Source organism: Callorhinus ursinus, unplaced genomic scaffold, assembly GCF_003265705.2.
Source record: "Callorhinus ursinus isolate GAN/ISIS: 27379988/994484 unplaced genomic scaffold, GSC_fseal_2.0 scaffold3, whole genome shotgun sequence".
NCBI lineage: Eukaryota > Metazoa > Chordata > Mammalia > Carnivora > Otariidae > Callorhinus > Callorhinus ursinus.
In genome coordinates, this window is record NW_027397065.1 from 82,120,576 (window position 1) to 82,145,879 (window position 25,304).

General features: G+C 39.9%; 1 protein-coding gene across 2 annotated transcripts in view; it reads left to right on the plus strand.

Annotated features, from left to right (window-relative positions):
- DNAH5 (dynein axonemal heavy chain 5) overlaps positions 1-25,304 on the plus strand; it is a 261,833-nt gene that overhangs the window by 67,620 nt on the left and 168,909 nt on the right. For both annotated transcript variants that reach the window (XM_073891083.1, XM_073891084.1), the window contains exons 7-17: positions 348-524; positions 1,498-1,611; positions 2,648-2,755; positions 4,838-4,960; positions 5,517-5,732; positions 9,276-9,383; positions 14,551-14,636; positions 15,438-15,759; positions 16,708-16,914; positions 18,821-18,992; positions 21,498-21,643. In XM_073891083.1, coding sequence (XP_073747184.1) covers positions 348-524; positions 1,498-1,611; positions 2,648-2,755; positions 4,838-4,960; positions 5,517-5,732; positions 9,276-9,383; positions 14,551-14,636; positions 15,438-15,759; positions 16,708-16,914; positions 18,821-18,992; positions 21,498-21,643 — 1,779 coding nt within the window. The remainder of the gene's footprint in view (positions 1-347; positions 525-1,497; positions 1,612-2,647; positions 2,756-4,837; positions 4,961-5,516; positions 5,733-9,275; positions 9,384-14,550; positions 14,637-15,437; positions 15,760-16,707; positions 16,915-18,820; positions 18,993-21,497; positions 21,644-25,304) is intronic.

Consider the following 25,304-nt stretch of genomic DNA (forward strand, 5'->3'; position numbering starts at 1 on the left):
CAATGAAAATTGACGAACTTAAGGCACGGGGGCTTTCCAAGGTCCTATTGCTCCAAGATTATACAGTAAGTGGGTAGTCAAGGAAGCTTTCTGAGGACAGGTCCTCCAAAAGTTCATGAAAGCTTTTTAAATAAATAGTTTTCAGTTAGAGCAAGTCAACTACATTTTTGTTAAAGGGTTAAAAATGGATACAAGTAAAAAGCTGTCATTTGAAGCATGCACATGAATAAAAATATATCATGATTCTGGTAACATAATTGACTTATTTCCTTATTTTTTTTGCCTGTGCATAACTTTCATGCTGCCAGCCCTAGTCAGAGGTTCAAGGCTCTGCTGTGCATTTTCAGGTCCTTGCAGAAAACAACCAGCTGCGTAAGGAAGCAGATGACCTTGGGCCCCGCGCAGAGCTGGAGCACTGGAAAAAAAGACTGTCCAAATTTAACTACCTTTTGGATCAATTAAAAAGCCCGGATGTGAAGGCTGTGTTGGGTGTGCTTGCTGCCGCCAGGTCCAAGCTTCTAAAGGTTGTCAGCCATTTCTTTTTGCTCTGTGACATGGGAGTGAAAATTCTCTGTGTGCATTTTCATGTGATAGAGTAACTAGGCACAGAAAAATGTTATTACACCTTTAGGAACAGACTTTAAGATTGGATCATATTGCCCTGTTATAATTCTGAGTACTGTGGAAATAGCCTTTGAATCAACGGTATCTGTTGGCCCGTGTCCATGTAAGTATGTGTATTAATTAGAGGGCATTGCATGTAATTAAGATGTAATGTGATATCACGATTATATATATATACATTTGGGATTCGGACCAACCAGGAGTATTAAAATAAGAACTTAACTTGAATATTTTTTTTTTTTTAGCCCTAGAATATTGCTTTTATACCCCTGTGTAACAAATTACCCGACAACTTAGCAACATAAAACAGCAAACATATATTATGTCACAGCCTGTGGGTCAGGAGTTCGGATGCAGCTCAGCTGGATGCCTGTGACTCAGCATCTCTCCTGAGATTATGGTCAGGGTGTTGACTCATCTGAGGCTCACCCACCCCAGGGGAGGACCTGCCTCCAAGTTGCTCGTGGGGTTCTTGCAGGGTTCAGTTCCTTGCTGGCTCTTGGCTGGAGGCTTCCTTCAGTTCTTCACCATAGAAAATCTGGGAATGAGGTGCAAAATGGATCCAGGAGCCACTGGAGGAGAGAAGGTGTGGGTTCCAAGGGCGTTGGTGCCCTCCTGATGCTCTCTCCTAGTTATTGAGTAGATTTTATAAGAGAAGGCCGTGAAGAGATCCCCTTAAAACCTCAGTCAAAAAATTTAAACTGCTCTTCAATGTGGCAATACCCCTCATTCCTCTGGATTCAGCTTGATGAGAGATGCGTAGGATAAACTGAAAGTCTGACACAAGGGACTTGTGGTGACTTTTAGCAGCTGTTCTATGGGAAGTTCCTTTGTAATCGATGCATTAACAGTGCTTTCCTGTCTTGTCCTTAGACTTGGAGGGAGATGGATATTCGAGTTACTGATGCAGCGAATGAAGCAAAGGACAATGTCAAATATCTGTACACACTTGAAAAATGCTGTGACCCCTTGTACAGTAGTGACCCTGTGAGTTAAAGATCTCTACTTGCTTAGTCTACTGATGACCCTTTTGCACTGGCTGAATTGAGTGTGGAGTTTGGTTCATTAATATTGTAGTCTGTTGGAAAAGTCTTTGAAACCTCTTTCTACTCTCAAGAAAATGATAAATGTATACAGTTGACCCTTGAGCAACATGGTTTTGGACTGCATAGGTCCACTTTCATGTGGATTTTTTCAGTAAACACAGTACAGTGCTGTAAATGTAGTTTATCTTTCTTAACCATTTTCTTTTATCTGGCTTACTTTATTGTAAGAATATAGCACATAATACACAAAACATACAAAATATGGGTTAATTAACTTTTTATGTTATCGGTAAGGCTCCTGGTTGACAGTAGGCTTTTAGTAGTTAAGTTTTTGGGGAGTCAGAAGTTATGCATGAATTTTCAACTACATGGGGATTAGCGCCCTTAAACCCTGCATTGTTTAAGGGTCAAGTGCACGCATGTCTATCTAGATCTGTCTATCTCTATGATGGATATGCAGTATTATATTTTAAAAACCCTTATTGTATATTCCAGTTTCCATTAAGTATTATAATTGATATTCTGGATGATACTCAAAGAAGTGTGGGAAGGGTTATCAGCTGGTGTTTTATCTTTTAACTTTAGGGAGTGCCTGCTTTTATTTATTACAAAATTAACCGTTAACCTTGTCATTAACAGAAAGTTAATATTTCTTGCATAGAAATAAAATTTGATTAACTGCATATGACTAAATAATACAAATAAAATGACCCTTAAATACATTTATGTGAAGTGATAGTTAATATTTTAGTGGTAGTTTTAGTAGTGTTAGTTAAGTTAGTAGTTCGTTAGTAAGTAGTTCATTAGTGTTTGTTAGTATTTCATTAGTAAGTAGTTAGTGGTGTTAGCTAATATTTAAAAAATTTTAAAAAAGTCTCATAGCTAATTTTATTCTAATGAAGATTGAATGGTTCGACTATTAGAATTTTGCTGAATTTGATATTTGTTTCTTTGAAAACTCTCATGGTGTCTTCCAGATATCCATGATTGATGCTATTCCTACACTTATAAATGCAATTAAAATGATCTATAGTATCTCTCAGTACTATAACACCTCTGAGAAGATCACATCTCTGTTTGTAAAGGTGAGTGCATAGCATAGAGTCCATGGTCACTTATATTTTTTTTGCAATTTTTAATTTTTTAATAGTTAGAAATTACCACATTGCTGTAATTCAGTGTCTGTGTATCCTACAATGAAAGAAAAAGTTTTAATCTCTCAACAGAGAGAATTAAGTGTATTTGTGAGGCTGATTCTCACAAATCATAAAGCATTATTTCCAAAGTAATTATTGTAATAAATATGGTGTTGTTTATATAATAAAAATAAAAAAATAAAGATTCTCTTTGAATTTCTTTCCCTATGTTATTTCGCACATTATTTGTTCCTATTGGGTAAATTTTTATTAAGAAAACTATATTTAACTGGCTTTCTCCTGTTTTATATTTCATGTGCCACTTTTCCAAATTTATCTGATGCCACAGTTGTTTACTTGGTGTTATTAGAACAGTAATCATGATAATAAAAGCCACTTGCAATGTTTCAGTAATCCATAAAGCAATTATAATGATTCTGCCAAAAAACATAACGATCTTTAAACTTTATGTCCTAACTCGTAACTGTTTATGGTGAGCACTGTTGCTTTTCCCATTTTGAACAGTCTCTAAGAAGTAAATGACTTTCATTACCAAGGTGAAAATTTTAAGCGTTGTATTAAGACAGAGGCATTTTCATCTCATCTGGGCTTGTGTTGTGGATGCTAACATACTAGGAAGCATGGCTCTTGCTGGGAAGGGGGACGTCCACCCCAAGAGCTGGACAGGAGACTCCCTTTCTTCTGCTCTCAGTCAGGTACTTCAGGCAGAAAAAGGACGGAAATCCATGAGATTCTTGGTGCACTTCTTCCCACATTCAGAGGACGCGTTAGGGTCATGAGGGATATTCCTTTGAGTAGGAGACTCAAAAATCAATTTGTGTCATCACACCAGGCTTCATGCATATTATCGGCAAGGCCTGTTTTTGGACAAAATTGTGAAACCATCATTTATCTAATTTTGAAAAACTTTTCACTATGGAAATTTTGAGGCAGGTACAAAAGGAAAGAAAGAGAATGGTACACCAGCCCCCCATGTACCTGTTACCAAGGTTCTGCCTGCACGCCATCCATCTTATGCGCACTCCTGACCTTTGCACTACACATCCCAGACATCATGTCATTCCACGCAGACTGGATAGTCATCTGATTTTCCTTTTAATTTATAAAAAAAAGAAAAATCACAAGAAAATTCTGAAATTTTTTTTACAGTTTGGAAGGATGGATAAAATGTGAGTGCATATGGAAGTCAGCTTGACTCTCTATTGCTTCTCCCTTTGACATTTCTGCTCCAGCTCCTGGTGTCTTAAAATGACCAGGGTGGACAGTCCTTCTCAAGGCACTTGGAGACTGTGAATTACATGTTAGAGCAGGCTACCTAAGGAGCCTGGGGGACTCTCAACAGCTTTTAGATAGGGAAGTGAATCCCTTCCTGGCTGGTTAAGGTGTTCATCCTGCATACACACGGGCGCCTGAATTGTTGATTTGCCATAGTGCTTCCAACTGTGATTTTATAAATGATTTTGACAGTCCATACTGGAATCTAAGAAAGTCAAACAAATAGAAGCAGAGAATAGAAGGGTGGTTGCCAGGGGCTGGAGAGAGTGGGAAATGGGGAGATGCTGGTCAAAAGCTACAATTTTCACTTATAAGATGAATAAATTCCGGGAATCTGAAGCACAGCATAGTGATTATAGTTAATAATACTGTATTGTGTACTCAAAAGTTGTTAAGAGAGCAGATCTTAAGTCTTTTCAACATACACAAAATGGTTACTGTGAGGGGGTAGATGTTTAACTTGATTGTGGTAATCATTTCACTCTGTATATGAATATCAAGCATCATGTTGTGCATCTTAAATATATACCATTTTTGTTTGTCATTTATACCTCAGTAAGGCTGGGGCAAAAAAAATGTTGGTGCTGGATCACAGTTGCGATGGAAAAAAGTAAACCTAATGTCAAGGTCACAGACTGTACACTCTGAGAGGTAGAGGAGTCAAGGACCGTCTAGTCCAGCTGTTGACTGATGGCCGTTTTATGTACTTCACACCATTTTATTGGGACATTCCAGGTGACTAATCAGATGATATCGGCGTGTAAAGCGTATATTACCAACAATGGAACTGCTTCCATCTGGAGCCAGCCGCAGGATGTTGTGGTGGAAAAAATATTGTCCGCAATTAAGCTTAAGCAGGTAATGGTCAGCTTAGTAACATATTTGGATAATGTTTTATTCTTTGTCTGTTGTTTTTGCCGATGCATCTTAAATCACTTCGCCGTGACCGAACTATTGGTTGCTCAAAAGTCATTCTTTTCGTAAAACAGTAATTCTTTATTGTTAAGAAAATTGAATGTTAGTAAATCCGCTCTCACAATTTATTCACTTATTCTACTGTTTTGGGGGCCGGTTATGTCCTGACACCACACTCAGTACCAGAGGTGCAAAGATGCAGTAGTTTGTTTAGTTTCTTAGGGACAATGTGGAGCTAGACACAGAGGGAGGCTACTGTTGGCCAGGGGGACCACGTGGAAAGGCTGTGGCATTGAGTTAGATCATGAATAATTAGGAATTTGCTAGATTGGGAGTTGGGAAACATGGCATTCCCAGCTGAAGAAGGGGTACATACAAAGGCATGAAACTTGGAGGGTTTGCAGTTCTACCTTAAATTTGTGGCTGCCTCCAGCTTAAGAGAATAAGGCTCGTACCTGTGTTATGTTCCCTTTCTAATATTTTGGTTTTTAACTTTAAGGAATACCAGCACTGCTTTCACAAGGTGAAACAAAGGCTTAAACAAGACCCAGGTGAAAAGCAATTTGAATTTAGTGAGATGTATATTTTTGGAAAATTTGAAACTTTCCACCGACGTCTTGCCAAGATAATAGACATCTTTACAACCTTCCAGACATATTCAGTCCTGCAAGATTCTAAAATTGAAGGGCTCGAAGACATGGTCACTAAATACCAGGTTCTGTTCTTTCTTCCTTTATTTTAAAAAAAGGTTTTATTTTTTTATTTTTATTTTTTAAAATTTATTTATTTGTTTGAGAAAGAGAGAGAGAGTGAGAGTGAGTGCAAGAGGAGCAGAGGGAGAGGGGGAAGAGCAGAGGGAGAGGGGGAAGAGCAGAGGGAGAGGGGGAAGAGCAGAGGGAGAGGGGGAAGCAGACTCCCTGCTGAGCAGGGAGCCCGATGTGGGGCTCGTTCCCAAAACCCTGGGATCATGACCTGAGCCCAAGGCAGACACTTAACCGACTGAGCCTCCCAGGCGCCCTTAAAGATTTTATTTTTTTAAAAGTAATCTCTACACCCACCGTGAGACTGAACTTAACAACCTGGAGATCAAGGGTCATGTCCTCCACTGACTGAGCCAGTCAAGCATCCCTAGGTTCTGTACCTTAAAACTAAATTTGCTACTCTATCCATAACTAAAACTTTAATATTTTGTGCAAATATCTATATTTAGAATGGTTCAAATAATCCATCTGTAATGTTAGGTGGAAGCTCACGGCCCTTGAACAATAAAGAAATTAAGCCTATATGAGAATTGTGTAATGGTGCTAATATGTTCTTTTCAGGTATGTGATTATGAGAATGACTTCTCAATACTCTAAAATTAATCATCATTAGTAAGAGCATTTTCATTAGTAGCACAAGAAAAATGTTTGAATATAACTTATTTCATTTATTCATGCAAGAAATATTTAATGAAGCATATACTATGTGTCAGGCACTAGCTGACACCAAGTTCTGAGTGCATCCAGCTGTGGCTACACTTAGCATTTTATTTGGACCTATGTTAACAAAATAAAGGGGACCAGATTTTAATTTAGCCCGACCATTCCCAATTACTTTGATTTTTAACTGCTTTAAAGGTATATGTGTAACTCGTCTTAGTTTTTAAGTGGGCACAGTGATCTAATAATGTTTTGAAGATCTTTAAAAAAAACAATTTACAAACAAAATGGGTTTTATTTATTTATTTATTTATTTTAAGATTTATTTATTCATTTGAGATACAGAGAGAGAGAGAGAGAGAGAGAAAGCATGAGCAGGGAGAGAGGCAGAGGGAGCGGGAGAAGCAGGCTCCTTGCTGAGCCAGGAGCCCGATGTGGGGCTTGATCCCAGGACCCTGGGATCATGGCCTGAGCTGAAGGCAGACGCTTAACCATCTGAGCCACCTAGGCGCCCCCAAAATGGGTTTTAGATTCTTAGTCTAGGTATAGTCAAGTTTCTCTTGTTTGGGGACAGTAATATTAAAAGCTAATTTTTTTTTCTTTTTTTTGTACTTGGATTTGAAAAGGATCATATAATTTCCTGCCACACATTGGTTTTTGTACTCTAACAGTTTAGGCTAATATCAGGAATTTTTTCACTTCCTGAGTAGACCAGATTTTAGGAAAAGAAGAAAAAAGACCTTTGTTATATAGCAGGAAACATTTTAGGTGGGTTGGGTGTTATCTTCAGGGTGGATAATCTGTATCTGAAACCGACCTTCTTGTAAGACAAAGACAGAATGTGTTCATTTACTTCTCAGTTTGGAACTTATTTATTTTCTCTTCTTAATGAAAAAAAAATAACTTTGGAGCATATTTCAAAGTTTATTTTTGAAGGAGAAGTTGAACTATACATCTAAATGCAGATAAAGACTGTTCTAACCTGATAAAAATACTGGGAAGAGAAATTGCCTTAAAAATCTAAAGTGAAATGAGGATTAAAATGGATGTACCAGAGGGTAGTGACATAAAATGTAGATGGTGCATGAAATGTTAAGTGTTAATACCAATGTCAGAAGTTCAAAATGGTGACCGTGGAAGTGAAGCTCAGGCTCCTTGCATAGTTATCAAGATCGTGCCCACCCCTCCCCCACCTCCTTGCCTGCCTTTCTTCTTCGATGTTCTCCAGATACAAGTCAGTTCAGTCCACCTGAGGGCTTATAGGGCTTTTTTTCTGGAAAGTTCTGCCTCTGGATCATCACATGGTTATTCCTTCTTGGCTTCCAGATCTTCATTTAAATGACCCTCTCAATTAGGTTTTCCTTGATCTCTGTTCCTCTCAATCACTCTATGTCACATTGCTCATTTTATCATGGTGTGAAATTATCCTGTTCATTTATTTGTGCTTTACATAGATTCTGACCCCTCTCCCAGCTGAGGATGGACATCCCCTGAGGGCAGGGACCTTTGTTTGTTTCGTTCCTTCCTGTGTCTTCAGAGTTCACTAGCATATAATAGGTGTGCACTAAGTATCTGTCAAGTAAATGATTTAGTAGATCAAGTTTGATTAGTTGGTTTAAGGTCATGATTAATCAGTTTATTAACTTAATACTCTTAAATGACCATTTGTGTACATTGCACATAACATGATGGGCAGCATTATAGGGATACAGTGTCTTCGTAGAACTAATTTTGTAGTTAAACAGCAAGAAAGGGTAGGTTTTAATTAGTAAACTTGATTCAAGAAGTTACGCAGCTTATACACTTTTGTCTATTGAGAGATTTGAATTGATGTTTAAATGGAAATGACTTTGAAGAAGAGATGATGGAAGGAGGCTCAACTTTCTTCATAAAAATTATATGCCTGTGTCAACAGTGTGGGCACCTGAGTTTGAGAATGGCTTAGTACCTGGTTGAGAGTGATCGTAGAGCATGATAGCTCATTATTCTGAGCAAACAAAACGTAGGATAATAGTATTCTCAAGGAGACGAGTTGCCTGGTTCGTACTTTTGTAGTCACAGACTGTGGCTTTGCAGGATAGGAGGAAGCAGTTAATTCTGGAGAGTCTTTAAACAGCAGATTGTGGTTTGATGTTTTATTTAAGACATGTGAGGCCTGGAAGATAGTTTTTCATCTCCAGATATTATAGGCTGTTTGGGTTCTGTTAGTGCTATTTCTTTTCTTTTCTTTTTTTTTTTTAAAGATTTTATTTATTTATTTGACAGAGAGAGAGAGAGACAGTGAGAGAGGGAACACAAGCAGGGGGAGTGGGAGAGGGAGAAGCAGGCTTCCCGCTGAGCAGGGAGCCCGATGCGGGACCTGATCCCAGGACCCTGGGACCATGACCTGAGCCGGAGGCAGACGCCCAACGACTGAGCCACCCAGGTGCCCCAGTGCTATTTATTTTCTGAGAAGACTTAAACTTTTCAATGCAAAATGTTTTAGTAAATTCTACTCTGGGCTTTTTTTTTTTTTTTTTTTTTAATTTTAAGTGTTATTAGTAAGAAAATTTTTAGAAAAAAATTCTTCCTTCTCTTTAGATGTGGTTTATTTTCTATTTTTCTTTAGGAATACGTAAAACCTCATGAAAATGCTTTCTAAATGATTTCTTTGAATGCACTAGGCAACATTATATTGCCTCTGATAAGCATTAAGCAATGTGAATAATTGAAGAAATAAGGCTCCTTTTAAGTTGATTTTTGGGGAATGATTATACAGTTCTACATTTAAAGGTCATATTTAATTAAGTAATGCAAGAATATTGAAATATTGTCTTACTTCTTTCATAACATTTCAGAGTATGGTTGCTACCATAAAGAAAAAGGAATATAATTTCTTAGACCAGCGGAAAATGGATTTTGACCAGGATTATGAAGAGTTTTGCAAGCAGACTAATGACCTTCATGTAAGTCATATAATAAAATTCCTGTTGACAGTTGTGTGTTTATTTTTTCCAGTCTGTATAATGCTGCTAATCATTAACCATTCAGAAGGGAGAGGCATCTTCATCACAGAGGTGACCGATCGCAACCTCAGCCTGCATTTTGTGATTTCACATTAATAATTGAAGGCTCTTTTTCATAGATTAAAGGGTCATAAATATAGCTTTGGATAATGATCTGTAATCACAGACTTCTGCCCGTCTTCCATCTTAGTTCTTAGAAAATTTTCTTCTTCTGTTGAAATGTGGGGTTAGAATTTAGAAATTCATTTCCATTTGTTTGTTACTTTATAGCAATGATTCTGACCAACTGTCTGGTAGATTGCAAAGGCAGGGTTGCAGTTGGCCTTAGAAACAGTGGTACCAGAACCCACTCAGCACCTGGGTCCTTCTTGGTCTGCAGCCTCTTTCTCTTTTTCCTTCTGCCCCCAGCCCCCCACCCCGTCTCACGGAAGACCAGCCATCTTGACTTCCAGTCCATGTGGGCAATGAACGGCCGTTAGCAACTTCTGAGAACATATATCAGGACCAGCCCCAGCTTTAAATCCCTCAGGAAAGGGTTGGGTTGGCCAGTTCTAGTGGAGTGTCTAGGCCTGGACCTGTCACCTGTGGGTTATGTGGTAGAAGTAGGGGGGTTGGGACCTCTCGGAGTCGGGGGGAGATGGGAATGTTTGTCATTAGAGGAGGAGGATCAAGGAGGGTAAAGGGGAGATGACTCCATAGCTGTCTACCATAGTTCATATTCAAACTTCTTTTCATCCTAGTGAAGTGCTAAGTATACACCTTTCTGATTATAAAAGGAAAATGGCCATTCTGTTACTTCTTTTCCAAAATTTTTGGTTTGAAGTCAATTTCTACACTTGAAGGAAAAAGAGCTCTGGGGGACGGGTTCAGAGGTAAAAGGAATCATAATAGAATGAGCTGATTCTATATGTTAGGTACTGTCCTAAGTACTTTATGGGTGTTAACTACTTAATAATCACAATAATCCTATAAAGTGGGTGCTGTTATTACCCTCACTTGCAGAGGAAGAACAAGGCACAGTGAGATTATGTGACTTGCGCAAAGTCACAGGGATAACAATTGGGAGAGTCAGGGTTAAATCCAGGCAGTCTAGCTCTAGGATTCAAGGTGTTTTTTTGTTGTTGTTTGTTTGTTTGTTTGTTTGTTTTAAGATTTTTATTATTTATTTGAGGGAGAGAGACAGAGATAGTGAGAGAGAGCACAAGCAGGGAGGAGAGGGTGAAGCAGGCTCCCCACTGGGCAGGGAGCCTGACATGGGACTCGATCCCAGGACCTTGGGATCATGACCTGAGCCAAAGGCAGACACTTAACCAACTGAGCCACCCAAGTGCCCCACAGGCAATGGATCTTGATCTCTTTTTGGAAATCGATGGGCAGTCGCAGTCCTGATTCTCTGTGCTTCCCAACAGTTTTGGATCACATGGTATTTCAGTAGCTTGTAGATAGGATAGAGGTAGATGGTGAACACCTTTAGGGCAGGGATTGTCTTCATTCCTATTTCCGTCTCTAAGACACCTTACATAATTGGAGAGCAAAGAATGCCAAGTTAATGTGTGAGTCATGAATTGATAACAACTAGATTTACTGCAATTAAACAAGCATTTACTGTACATCAGTTAAACATTGTGCTTTTATGCTGTGGGTTATAAATACAGAAATAAATCCTGTAGATTTGCCCTTAGAGCTCACAGTCAGACAGAGGCAGACATGTGATACGATTAAAATATACATATATGTTAGAATAATGAGTACATCATTTAAAAAAGGGCAAATAGTGGCTAAAAGAGGGCTAATGGTGGCTAAAATCATCAACTGTAACAGTATAATATTCTGATCTTGTACCTGAAAGTTGAGGATTTAAAGATAAAAGGACATATTCCAAAGAAGTCCTAAGGAAGCTTACAGGGAGGACAAGCTATAACACAGGATATTGTAATTGTAGCAGCTGGTGAGGGTAGGATGTGAACCTAGGAGAACATCCCTACCCTCTGCTTGGCTGGAATTAGTAAAGGCTTCAGAACGGAGGCTACACCTCATGCTAGAACAATATGTGGTCCAAGTACATGGTTGGGGGATGTGAGAGGAATGGGGAGACCTTTTCAAGACTGTGCCCACTTTGTATAATACCAAGAATATAATTTTATGAATGCCTTACAGCCTGGTTTTAAGGCATTAGTTATAGATGCTAGTTCCTATTCTCACTAATCTTTTTTTTTTTTTTTTTAATTCAACACTATTGTTTATCTCCTCTTACACCTCAAACATGGTCTACTTGTCTCTTTGGTTGGATGACCAATATTCCTTTGACTTCTTTGTTGCTTTCTCCATTCTCTCATTCTTTTTTTTTTTTTTTTTAACATTTATTCATTTATTTGAGAGAGAGAGCACACAAGCTGGGGGGAGGCACAGAGAGAGAGGGAGAGAGAAAGCAGACTCCCCACTGAGTGTAGAGCCCAACGCAGGGCTTGATCTCATGACCCCAAGATCATGACCTGAGCCAAAATCAAGAGTACAATGCTTAACCAACTGAGCGACCCAGGTACCCCTCTTTTTTTTTTTTTTAAAGATTTTTATTTTTAGGTAATCTCTACACCCAATGTGGGGCTCGAACTTACAACCCCTAGATCAAGAGTCACATGCTCCACCAGCCCCTTTTTCCTTTAAATTACTCATCCACTCTCATGAATTGCCCTTGTCTCTATAAAATCAGGATGAAAATACTGACCTTTCCACAGCTGTGGTTGGAGTTGAGGGCAGAGGTGATGAACCTTGGAGACAAGGGATGGAGGGGACCAGTAACTATGGTGTCTCCAAGATAAAGACTGGAGGGCATGGGGGTTGGTGGTGGTAGGGGTACATGAGTGGTTTGGATCAGGGCTGTGTCCAGCGCTCCACAGCCCAGGGGATCAAAGCCTGGAATCCTATCCAGGTTGAGGGTTCCTGCTGGTGCTAACTGGTCAAAGAGAGGGAGTGCCTTGGAATCAGGTGAATTTTGGAAGTCTAGAAGCATACTGACTCCAGCAGGCAGATAAGGCAGTATTTAGTAAAGCATGAGCTGTTGAGATGTCAAGCTGAGAGAAGAAAAAAACTGAGCAGGATCCGAGAGCCCAGAACTAATAAGAGGACTAGTATGAAGATTCCATGGCCAGACTCCACAAGACTGTAAGAATGGGCCTAAGGGTGAGGGAACAGAAGACGAATCCAAGGTCTTAGATGTTCATACAGCGCTTAGCACAGGCTTTTGTGAAGCCACAAGGTAGAAGAGGAAGGAAAACCAGGTACAAGTGTTAGGGCTCAGTAAGTTGCTGCTGTCTGAAGTTCGAGGGAGGGACTGGAAGCATTGCAAATGTTCTAGGTGTGCACACTTTATACACAATTTTTTTTTTTCTGTGAATGTAGTGACAACATTTGAGTGTTTATGTAGGTAGGCTAACTGTACTCTTCTTTGGTGCAAGATAATTTCTTAATCTTAGGATGTGGTCTTTGCAGAAGAAATAACATCAATCAATATATCTATATTCTTTTATATATAAAGGGTATTCATATATATAGTTTCAGTGGGAGTAGTGAGAAGTATTGAGAGCAAGAATATATTGTCATAGGTATAGTGATCCTGCAACTTTGGGGTTCTGCTGAATGGGGCAGGGAGCATTCCTACTTCCCCCTGGTAGCAATGTCTCTTCAAATGTTGAGTGTTTCTGTTGGTGTCCTGGGTATTTCCAACTGGTTGTCTTGCTAAATTACTTGTGTACCATCAAGGTCATCTTGGTACTAATTCTCACTGCATATGCAACCAGCTTCCTGGTTTTATCCCTACATAAGTTAATGACTCCTTTAGAGTTGTAGAGGCTCAAAACTTCCTTCTGGTAAAATTGACAGAAAAAAAATGGATTGATTGGAACTTTATCTGGAAGCATGAGACAGAAAACAATGAAATAATTTTTCTTTAACTCAATTTAGATTTTAACGACAACTACTAAATCTTAACGGTGAACAAAGAAGAAATCACGTGCTTCATTTTTTGGTGCGATTTTTATTTTTTTTGGACAAAATTGTACAATGGTATAAGATGTGTGGGGTTCTCAGGACAACTTTAATGAAAATCATTTTGGAAAATAGATTTGAGGGTTTTAGGAGAGAGGTACTTCTTAAAACTTTGATATTTAAGTCATTCCTTTTGAAATTCTCAGGAGTTATTTACTAATTTATTTTTCTGTAGTGGTCTTATGGCCCTGGGCTATGGACGTGTTTATATAGAGTGGCTTTGCCTTCCTTCTGACTGGGGCAAAAGCCCTAGTGCTTTTGCCATTCCAGACTAGCTGTTATATTAATTTCTTAGGTTAGACCATTCTATCTCATGCATAGTCTAAACTCAGACTCCCTCTCTAAGTATGGCACAGACATAGGATGAGTACTTGTGAAAGGTACCTGTTCTCCAGAGCTGAAAATAGTTGCTGCATGGCCCTTTATAGAGGAAGTGTGGGATCATGATGGCCTGTTTCATCCATTCACGGCTCTGGGCAGTTGGCAAGCCCCCTTGCTGCTTTCCCCACCTTGTGGACGGAATCACTGCTTGGGCTGGCTTTCTGCAGGGATCTGTGGAGAGTGTTAGGACCCCTCAGCTTCTCTACCCACACTGTGATAAAACCCCAGTGCTAACCCCCAGGCCCTGTATCTGACCCAAACCCATGGAGCCTGCCATGGTGCCAATGCCTTTGACTGCTCTGGCTTTCAAGTCTCTCTTTGTTCTGGCTTCTGGGCATTTATCTTTCAAACTCAGGTGAATATTAAATTTTCTGTTATATTTTGTCCTATGTTGTATGTGTTCATAGAGAATGGAGAGCTCTTTTATCTTGCTGCTCAATAGGACTTTTTTCTCATTAATATTGTAATAATTTATGGTGACCGATGGTGACTACACTTATGTGAGCACTGAGTGCTGAGTAACGTGCAGAATTGTCAAATCAACGTGTTGTACCTGAAACTAACATGACGTTTTGTGTCAATTGCACTTTGATAAAAAAATGCATCTAAAATTTTTGTTTTAAAAATAGGACATTTTTCAATGCAAATTCATTGTTTACAATCAGACTTTATTCTATTTTAGAATGAGTTGCAGAAGTTCATGGATGTTACATTTGAAAAGATTCAAAACACAAATCAAGCTCTAAGTATGTTAAAGAAATTTGAAAGGTAAAAAACAATAGAATTTGAAACAAATTCTATTCTATCTTCTAAAACTGGGGTCATATGAGCATAGTTTAGCTTATTTTATTATTATTAATTATTTGTTTTCATATTCTAATGGAAAGAAAATCCTTTCTTGTCATTCGGCATAGCAAAGTCTCAGTTTTTAAGTTCTTCAGATGATTAAGAATTTGTTTTATCTCCTCTTAGCTTTGAAGTAACTTGTGACTGCCTATCATATTAATGTTTAAGTAACTTGAAAAAATTCTTACCAGGTTAATGGTTTTGCCTGGATTTTAAGGATTGATACTATTGTTTTTTTTTAAGTAAGCTCTATGCCCAGCCTGGGGCTTGAACTCATGACTCTGAAATCAAGAGTCACATACTCTACTGACTGAGCCAGCCGGGCACCCCCAAAAAATAGGATTTTTTAAAACCACTTTATAGTGATATAATGGATAGATTGATACTATTTTGATTTTTTAAACATGCCAAATACCTCATTCTTTTCCATTACCGTATGTTTTTTAAAGGTTTTATTTATTTATTTATTTGAGAGAGAAAGAGAGAGTGAGCAGGGGGAGGAACAGAGGGAGAGGAACAAGCAGACTCCATACTGAGCATGGAGCCTGATGCAGGGCTTGATCTGAGATCATTACCTGAGCCGAAACCAAGAGTCAGACACTTACCCGACTGAGCTACCCAGGTGCCCCTCCATTACCATATGCTTTAAAATAAACCTTAATAAAGGAGATTGCTAGATATCTTCTCATTAATTCAAACCATTCACCTTTTTAAAAAAATCAGATTGAACATACCTAATCTTGGTATCGATGACAAATATCGACGTGTTCTTGAGAACTATGGGGCTGACATTGATATGATCTCCAAGCTGTATACAAAGCAGAAATGCGATCCTCCTTTGGCTCGAGATCAGCCTCCCATCGCCGGGAAGATTCTGTGGGCCCGTCAGCTCTTCCACAGGATTCAGCAACCAATGCAGCTTTTCCAGCAGCACCCAACTGTGCTCCAGACGGCTGAAGCCAAGCCCGTGATTCGCAGTTACAACAGGGTAGCCAAGGTGCTCCTGGAGTTTGAGGTTCTCTACCACAGGGCATGGCTTCAACAGGTGAGTCTCTCCATGTGTGCTCCTCAAAGGCGTCTTCATTGTCAAATCAGTGGGAGACCCTCTGCTAGCCCTGGGCAGTTTTATTCCTGTAGAAAGTTGGATTTGTGGGTATTTCCTAAGGCAGGTTTGGTTGAATGTAGATAATCAAAGAGTACAATATGTCCATGAAGAAAAATAATGATTAATTTTGAAAAAACAATTACAAGCCAGGTAACAGAAACTCATTTTTATTTGATTTACAGACTCCTAAGGGAGAAAGAAGATCCTGTTTATTGGTTGTTTTACCTAGTTGACTAGGATTTGACTTTTTTCTATCCATTAAGTTCTGTAATGGGTCAGTAAATACTAGTATGTCTCTGTTAAGCAAAGTCTTAAATTTTCTTTAGTTATGCTAGGTTTGTCAAATTGTATTTCATACCCTACCAACACTTGTATCTCTCTGTAGATTGGCGGGAAATATCTCAGGGGACAAAATTCAGGCTGACAAAGCTACTAAAATTGTGTCTCGTTCTCCTGGTTCAGCTTTTGGTGCTGAGCCAATAACAGAGAGGTCCCCATCGGGGTATTCGTTGTTTTCCTAGATAACTGAAAACTGAGTTTAGTAGATTTTATGAAACTTTTGTTAGGAAAAATAACTGAGTAGGCGTGAAGGTACCTCGGAGCTAAACGGCTTTTGAGAAACCGCCAGTCTTGCACGGTTGTCTACTTATCTGTCGGGTGTGAGAGAGTCACAACCCAGACGTTTGGTCGGATTGACTGCATAGCTTCCCTTGAAGCTTGAAGGTCCTTTTCTGAAAGTGACCTTAGAAGAAGAGTGTTGTCTTTAATTTGAGAAGCTCAAATCCATGTCAGAATACTTCCTGGTCAGCCTTCCCAGAAATGCTGAGCTAGATACCCTGTGTAGGCACTGAACTTTCTAATAGTAAAAATGTTGATCTCTTCACACAGGTTGAAGAAACTCACATAGGCCTTGAGGCGTCTTTGTTGGTGAAGGCTCCGCGCACAGGGGAATTGTTTGTAAACTTTGATCCTCAGATATTAACCTTGTTTAGAGAAACAGAGTGCATGGCGCAGATGGGTCTACAAGTTTCGCCATTTGCAGCTGCCCTGTTCCAGAAACGGGATATATACAAAAAGAACTTCAGTGACGTGAAGGTATGGTACTTTAATTTTTTTCCTCCTTTCTGGCTAGCCCCAGTTTGTATTAAAAAAAAAATCTGGTGGTGTGTCACTGTTGAGGGGTGGCAAGTACCCAGGATGACTGAAATGGAAACTGAGAGGGAGTGAGACTCTAGGGCCAGCGAGGGCCAGCTCATCACCGATCTCATAAACCCGGGGTATAAGTCTGAATGCACCAGGAAGCCATTGTAGGCACTGAAGCAGGAGAAAAAGGCATGATGTTTTTTATAATAAAAACTGTTCTTCTTGCTGGGTAGAGAATAGGTTTTAGAGGGACAAGAGTGTCAGTGTGAAGGCAGAGTGCAGGCTGTTGTTTTGGTTCAGGTTGGAGATGAGGGTGGCTTAAAATAGGGTGGCAGCTGAGTGGTAGATCAGTGGATTAGAGAGTAATGTCAATAGCAGGTTATGAGGGAACTTGAGGATGATTCCTTTGTTTTTGGTATGAGCGACGCAATGGATTTACTAAAGTAGGGCGATTATGTATTACTGTGTAGGTCATTTTTCTGTACAACTTTTGCTCAGGAACATGCAGTGGCCCAGAATGAAAGTTCCATTTACAGAGATGGCAAAGACTGCTTCTACTATATTTTGGAAGACAGGAGGGAATCAGTAATTTCCATCTGAAGCATAAGATGATTTTTAGAGTTCGAAATGGAGGGGTTATCCATGCAGATAGATATGTTAAGTCTGGAGTCGAGTGGAGAAGTCAAAGTGGAAGGCATAGTTTTGAGAGTTTTAAAAATATAGTTGGTATTTAGGGGCACGTGGCTGGCTCAGTCAGAAGAGGATGCAACTCTTTTTTTTTTTTTTTTAAGATTACTTATTTGAGAGAGAGAGAGCATGAGAGGGGGAAGGGTCTAAGGGAGAGAATATCTAAGCAGCCTCCCTCTGAGCACGGAGCCCAACGTGGGGCCCGATCCCATGACCCATGAGATCAGGACCTGAGCTGAAACCAAGAGTTGGATGCTCAACTGACTGAGCCACCCAGGTACCCCATGTGCATGCAACTCTTGATCTTGGGGTCATGAGTTTGAGCCCCGCATTGGGCATAGAAATTACTAAAAAAAAATAAACTTGAAATATGGAGCAAACAAGATATCCTGATGGATTGTCTGTGGACGTGAGAGACAGGAGCCACTGTAGGATGGGGTGGAGAATGCTGGGGGCAGAGAAAGTTTTGGGGAAGAACAGACTTTCAGTTTTGGACATGCTAACTTTGAAATGTCTTTTATGTATTCAATTGGAGATACTAAATAGGCTTTCACCATATATGAATCTAGACTTTAGGAGTGAGATCTGGGCTGAGATGTGAACTTGGTTTTCTTTGGCATATGCATGATACCTAAAGCTGTGACACTTACGTTGATGCTGGTTCCTGACTCCTTATATGCTTTGGGTCTTACCTCAAAACTTGGCCTATGATTTCAGCAATGGGCTGAGGCAGACTTCGGGTGACCCCGACACTTTGGGTGATGAGTATGGTCCATCAGAAGTGCCCAGAGAATCAGGCAGTGCGTGGTGCCAGCCTACAAAGTTGAATGAAGGAGGCTTGTGATGCACAGGCTAAGGCACTGCTAACGTGGTTTAGAAAACTCACTTGCCCTTAGAACTGTTCTCCCCTTTTGGACTGGGGAAGGGGTGAGAAACTCCTACTCTTAAGTTCTTTTTTTCTCTTCTTCAGCTGTATTTTATTGGATTAGGAATTTACGTTTATGGAGAGATTTCTCATCTTCTATTCTTGTTTTGTTTTGGCCACTTTACCTGCCAGGCTGCTATTGGAGTCCTACAACTGGACCCTAGATAAAAGCCATCCTTTGGATTAAAAAAATAAGATATTAAAAGTGTGATATTAATCGATCATTTGACCTCCCTTTTATTGCAGATGATGCTGGCCGAGTATCAGAGAGTGAAGTCAAAAATGCCTCCCACCATAGAGCCACTGATGGCCCCTCATTTGGCTAAAGTGGACGAAGCTCTTCAACCTGGCCTGGCTGCACTGAGCTGGACCTCACTGAACATTGAGATATACTTAAAAAACACTTTTGCAAAGATCAGTGAGTCTGAATGGTTATTATTTCTCATTTTGTAAGGCTGGGTTCTTAATGTCTACTGTATAATTTCTTCTAGATACTGTGATATAAATAATGCAATACGTTATTCTTAAGCTGTCCTCTAGGGAATCTTACCAAAATACATGAATTTGTTAATTTCCTGGAAACTAGATATATTCACTATTTAATTTTATCCCCGGAGATAAACTACATTTAAAAATTATACTTATTGTTGGACACTAGACTTTAAATAAGATGGTCAATTTAAAGTTGGAAAACTGTGATCCAGAGATGCTGAGTGACTTCTAATGCGATAGAGATGTAAGCAGAAAGGATGAGTTTAGAACCCAGTTCCCTTGCCTCTAAACCAATAGTCTTTCCAAAATACATCTCCCTGGGAACTAAAACAGGAGGAAATGGGCTAACATTCTAGAAGGAGATATTTATGAAAGGCATAAAAACTTCATGGTGAGAGTTCTCACTACCAAATTGGAACAGGCTACCAAGGTAGACTTTAGTACTATTCTTCCTAGAGACTATTAGCATTAGAATGTTTACACTTGGATGTTTTATTATTACATTAGTTGGAGACAGGAGCTAGTTTCTAAAGAAGTTCTCCTTAGTTCTCTAATTCTGTTTTCTTTTTGTGATTTAAGTGAAAGATCTAAGATGGATGTCAGAAGTCCAAGATGACTCTTAGGGAATTAAAAATCAAGTATCAGCAGAGGTGGTTCCTTCTGGTAGCTCTGGGGGAGAATCCTTTCCAGAGGCCATTCTACATCCTTTGGGCTCATGGTCCCTCCATCCTCAAAGCTAGCAACATAGTATTCTCAAATCTCTTTCTCTCTCTTTTTTTGCTTTCATGGGCACATTGTCTTCTGTCTGACTCTGACTCTCCTACCTCCCTCTTACAAGGACCCTTATGGCTATACTGGCCCCACCTAGTGTAGATAATTCCCACCCAGATAATTTAGCACAGTCTCTACATCTCAGGTTCCTTAACTTGATCACATTTGCCAAGTCCCCTTTGCCATATCTGGTAGCATTCGAAGGGGATTAGGATGTGGACATCTTGGGGGGCGGGGGCCTGGGTCACAGATGTCCTTGAAGATGCTTTCAAGAATCAGAAACAATGAAGAATTATATTGAGCATGCATGCTCACAGAAAAGTGTTGGCTCTCTTTTAGTAGGGAATAAGCTTACCAGGCAGAACTTTTTGGTATCTTGGTATTAGCTTAGAAATGACTGAAAACTTTTAGGGCCTTATTCTTTAGGAAGCAAAGGTATCTACGGAAGGGAGTGTTTTATGTCTTTGATACATCATGAGTATATAACATGGACTTCTCTGTATTCAATTTTAACTTCATTCCCCAGACAAAAATGATATCAGAAAAAAAGAGAATTCACTCTCTGGTATCTGTTGAAACTGTATTATCCCTTAGATGGAGCTTTATTAACCATCATTCCTACTTTTGATGTAAAACTGTTAAATTCCTCTAGAACTGACCTTTCTGCCCATGGAAACTTAGTGCTCAATATTACTTCATAATTCTAAAAAATGTACCTTATGATAGTAACTGTAAAAGAAAAATCGAGGTAATTTCACTTCAATAATATCTGTAGGGGAGCCTGGCTGGCTCAGTCAGTAGAGCAAGCGACTCTTGGTCTCGGGGTTGTTAAGTTCGAGCCCTACGTTAGGTTGGAGATTACTTAAAAATAAAATCTTAAAAAAGAATATCTGCTGGATGCCTCCTGTGGAATAGGCTGTTCTCTAGGGAATTTTACCAAAATACATGAATTCGTTAATTTCCCGGAAACTAGATAGATTCGCTATTTAATTTTATCCCCAGAGATAAACTACATTTAAAAATTACACTTATTGTTGGAGACTAGACGTTAAATAAGTAGGAAGCAAGGATGACGAAGGGGATGACAAAGAAGAATTCCAGAAGGAAAGACGTGCCGAGTAGTTGAGTAGGCAGTATGGTACCCATGGCCGTGGAAGGAAGCTCAGGGGGTCAGTGCCCGTGCAGGACGAGGGGGCCGCTGGAAATATGTGCAGGTTCCCAGGAAGCCTCCTGGGGGCACTGCATTCGAGCCAGCTCTTCAAGTCTGAGTCCGAGTGAGGCCGGTGGAGAGAGCGAGAGTGGGAAGCTGGTTAGAGGAAGGACAGTGTGCAGAAACCAAGTGAGAATTAGCAGTCTGGAGCGACTTTAATCCTGATTTCAGCACTGCAGTTTAGTCATATGCATTTTTAAAAAAGATTTATTTATTTAGTTTAGGGAGGGAGAGTGCATGAGAGCAGGGGGAGGGGCGGACGGAGAGGGAGAGAGAGAATCTCAAGCAGAGCCTGGCATGGGGCTTGATCTCACGACCCTGAGATCACCACCTGAGCTGAAACCAAGAGTCGGAGGCTTAACCAACTGCCACTCAGTCCCCCTAGTCGTGTGCATTTTTTTTTTAAACACAATGCTTAATCTCTTTTATTCACTTTTATTTTTTCCAAAGAGGACCTGGAGTTGCTGCTTGACAGAGTCAACGATCTGATGGAGTTCCGCATCGATGCTGTTCTGGAAGAAATGAGCAGCACGCCGCTTTGCCAGCTCCCCCAGGAGGAGCTGCTTACCTGCGCAGACTTCCTCCAGATGACAAAGGTTATTAGGAAATCGAAGTGTTTATTAATTTTTTTTGAGAGAGTGAGGTGTGGGGGAGGGGCAGAGGAAGAGGGAGAGAGAAAATCTTGAGCAGGCTGCACGCCCAGCGCGGAGCCGTGATCTGAGCCGAAATCAAGAGTCGGAAGCTTAACCAACTGAGCCACCTCTCCCTCTCCCTCTGCCCCTCCCCCCTGCTCTCATGCACTTTAAAGGGTGAAAGATTTATATGATTTGAAGAGAAACCAGAGTATTCCCGTGCACTTTATTAAAATAATAAAGGGCGTTTTTTGAAGCATAAATTACATTTTTTTTCCTGTCTGTGATTGGTCTGTGATTGATGTGATCAAATGCAGAGCCTTCCAACAGTAATTTGAAACTGAAGAGGAACGTATCCAAGGAATCACCTAGACATGAAGAACAGGTCGTTTCTTTTTCAGATCAGTAGGAGGGAAATTGCCATGGGACACATTTCTCATTTTTTCCATATTTTTTGAAGAATTAAGCTATTTTGTTGAAAAGTTTCCAGTAAGCTAGTGCTAATTAACAAAACATTTGTTTTCAATAGCTGTGGGACAGAATTTCTTCTTTAAACATTTCCGGAGAGCACCACTTCCCAAACTGGTGTTCTGTGGTACACGGTCCCGGAGCCACTGGAGGAAACCAGGAAAGCTGGGTCTGTGTTCAAACTGCTCAGGGTAAAGGCTGGTTCCTCCTTTCCCCTTGCAGAGTCGTTACACATTTACATGTTAAAATAAAGGCCGTCAGAAGATCTCTTGGAAAAGAGCCCATTTGGCTTTCTTTGACCCATTATTTCTCAAACATCTTTCGTAAAAGGAATACTTTCTTCCCTGTGCTGGGATTAAGATCCTAGACAGTGCTCCCTCCATGAAGCAGCCTTCTGGGAATGTCATTTTAGCATCATCATTTGCAGTGTTCCTGGTTGGCATCCTGAGTATAAGAATTCATCAGGGATGATTTTAATATGGTATGTCAGGAGTCCCCAAGACCATCTCCACTCGAAGGATGATTTATGAGAATGGTAGATTAAGATTTAAGATGACATTTAATCTTAGATTTAATCTTTAAGATAATCTTTAAGATAACATTTAATCTTAAGATATAAGATTTGTAAGAAGGACCCCTGGAACTCAGCATCTGGTTGCACTGAGGACTGAGATTTACTACAGGGACGTAGTAAAGATACTCAGACCCTAAGGGAAGAGAGGCGGGAGTTTGGAGGAATGCATGTGGAGGCTTCCTTATGCTCTCTCGCTCTCATGAGGGGCCACACAGAGCTGACTCTCTTTGCAGCAACAAAAATGCAGCAACGTGTTTGCAACATTTCTGTCCGGGGAAGCCCATGGGAAACTCAGTGCTTGAGGTTTTTAATGGGTCTGGCCACACACATAGGCACCCTCTGCCTAGCATGGACCCAAATTCCAGATACCCAGAAGGAAGACAGGTTTGCAGCATTAGCCACACTGTTTACATGGGCCGTGTAGGCAGAGTGAACCAGTCTTACCGGCTGGGGAGCTGTGGGAACCTTCCCGACATTCAGGCCCCCAGACACCCGCCAGAGACCAACCTGGCATGCACAATTGCAGTCTCAGGCCTGTCCTGGTAACCCTTTCCTGCATATGCGGTTATCTTTAGTTTACATTAAATTACTGTTAGATAATCAAAATTAAATGTCTACATTTTAGAAATTCCTGTTTCCTCCTTTATTCAAACTCATGAACTGTGTCTAGACCCCAAATTCCCCTAGGTCCCCTGCTCATTTGTCATGATCTTGCCCTCTGGGCAAATCACTTGGCTCCATAGTTTTAATATTACCCCTCTTCTTAGGATTATTTTATAAAAATGTTTCTTTTAAATGTAAGCTCAAGTTTTAGAATATTTTTAAAAATGAAAAAATAGTATTTTTACCAGTTAGACTGCCATTGTTATAATTTTTGTGTATTGCCTACTTACATGCCTCTTAACAAGGTTGCGAATGGTGTTTTCCTCTCCCACTTAACATTTTTTCAAGAAATATTTTTCATGTTGTTATGTGGCTTTCATGGTCACCTTTTTAATTATGCCTTCAGAATATTCTGTTGAGTTTATGTACCTTAATTTACTTACTTGTTCCTTGTTGCTGGACATTTGGATGGTTCCCAAAGTTGCCAAGAGTTGCAATGAATATATTTATAGGTATCATGTTTTTCCCCTCAAGGAGTATTTCCTTCTTCAAAATAAAATTATTGCATCAAAGAATGTGGCTTCATTTAATAGCTCTTAATATTTGTAGCCAAATTGCTTTTCAAAAGGATGGCACCAACTTACAATGCCATCAGCAATGTGATAGTACCAATTTCACTATCTTCCAACAGGTACTGTTTTATCATAATTTTAATAAATTATAATAAAGATTTTATAATGAGGTATATAATAAAACAAATTTATTATAAATAAAATATAATAAATTTATTGTAATTTATAATCAGAAATTCTAATTTATTAATTTTCATGTAAGTAGCAAAATCATAGAACCTAACTTTAATTTGCCTTTTGATTACGAAAATCAGTGATTACCGATTAAGTGAATGCTTTCCCTTGAATTTGTTTACCTTTTATAATTCATTTATTCTTCAACAATTTTTATGGTGCTTCTATGCAAACCACTGCTTGGGGATACAGCTGTGAGCAAAACAGATGAAATCCCTGCCTTCATGGAGCCCTTTTCAAGTGCAGGATACAGAAGAGCAAACAAACAAAAAAGCCAATAAATCAACAACAAGTTAGGTGGTGATGAGCTCAGTGGAGAAAAATTAAAAGGGTAATGAAGAAAAGGGGTATCTGCCAGAGAGTTGTGATTTATGTTGATGGACAGGGACGACTTCTGTGATTACATTTGAGCAGAGGAAGTGAAGGAGCAAACCATGTGAATAACTTTGGGGAAGAGAATTCCAGGCAAAGGAACAGTAAGTGCAAAGGCCCTGAGGCGGAAATTTGTTATGGTAGTTTGATGACAAGGAAGATGTTGCACTGAAGTTTATCTAGTATGTTCTTATGCTGAGGGGGAAGGAGAAAGGGAATGGCTAGTAAGCATAGTATCTGGGGAAGCAGGGGAATCTGTGATTTAGAACTCAGGTTACATGATTATTCTTAAACAGAAGGGAGAATACTGCATTCAGTGAAAAAGGAGGAAAAGGGGTTGATGATGGAGGCCGCTTTGTCTTCTGGGTGAGGGCATGCGGTCAGGGAGTTGAGTGAGTCCCTGTGCCATTTGCTTTGTGCTATAGAAATCAAGGTCATTAGCTGAATAGGTGGAAGAGGATGGTGTAAAGATTCGAGGACACAGCTGTTACGGGGCCTGGTAGAGGAACATGACTATAGTCCTGCAGAATCATTCTTGAGTAGTGTTAGGGCCTGACTGAACTTGGGGGCCATGAATTCCCAGTACAAGGCGCCTGCATTGCCTTGACCTGTGTACGCAAGCGGAGAAGTTTGGTTAGCTGGGTCATGTGGGTTGGGTTTCTCCTGAGTGGGGCGTTGGAAGGCATTGGAGTGATGGAGGTAAAGATATTGGCAAAAGAATGATTGAAGTGAGAAACCAGTTGTTAGGAAACGGTATGTAGAGTGAGAGGATTTTTTTTTTTTTTTTTTTTTTTTTTTTTGA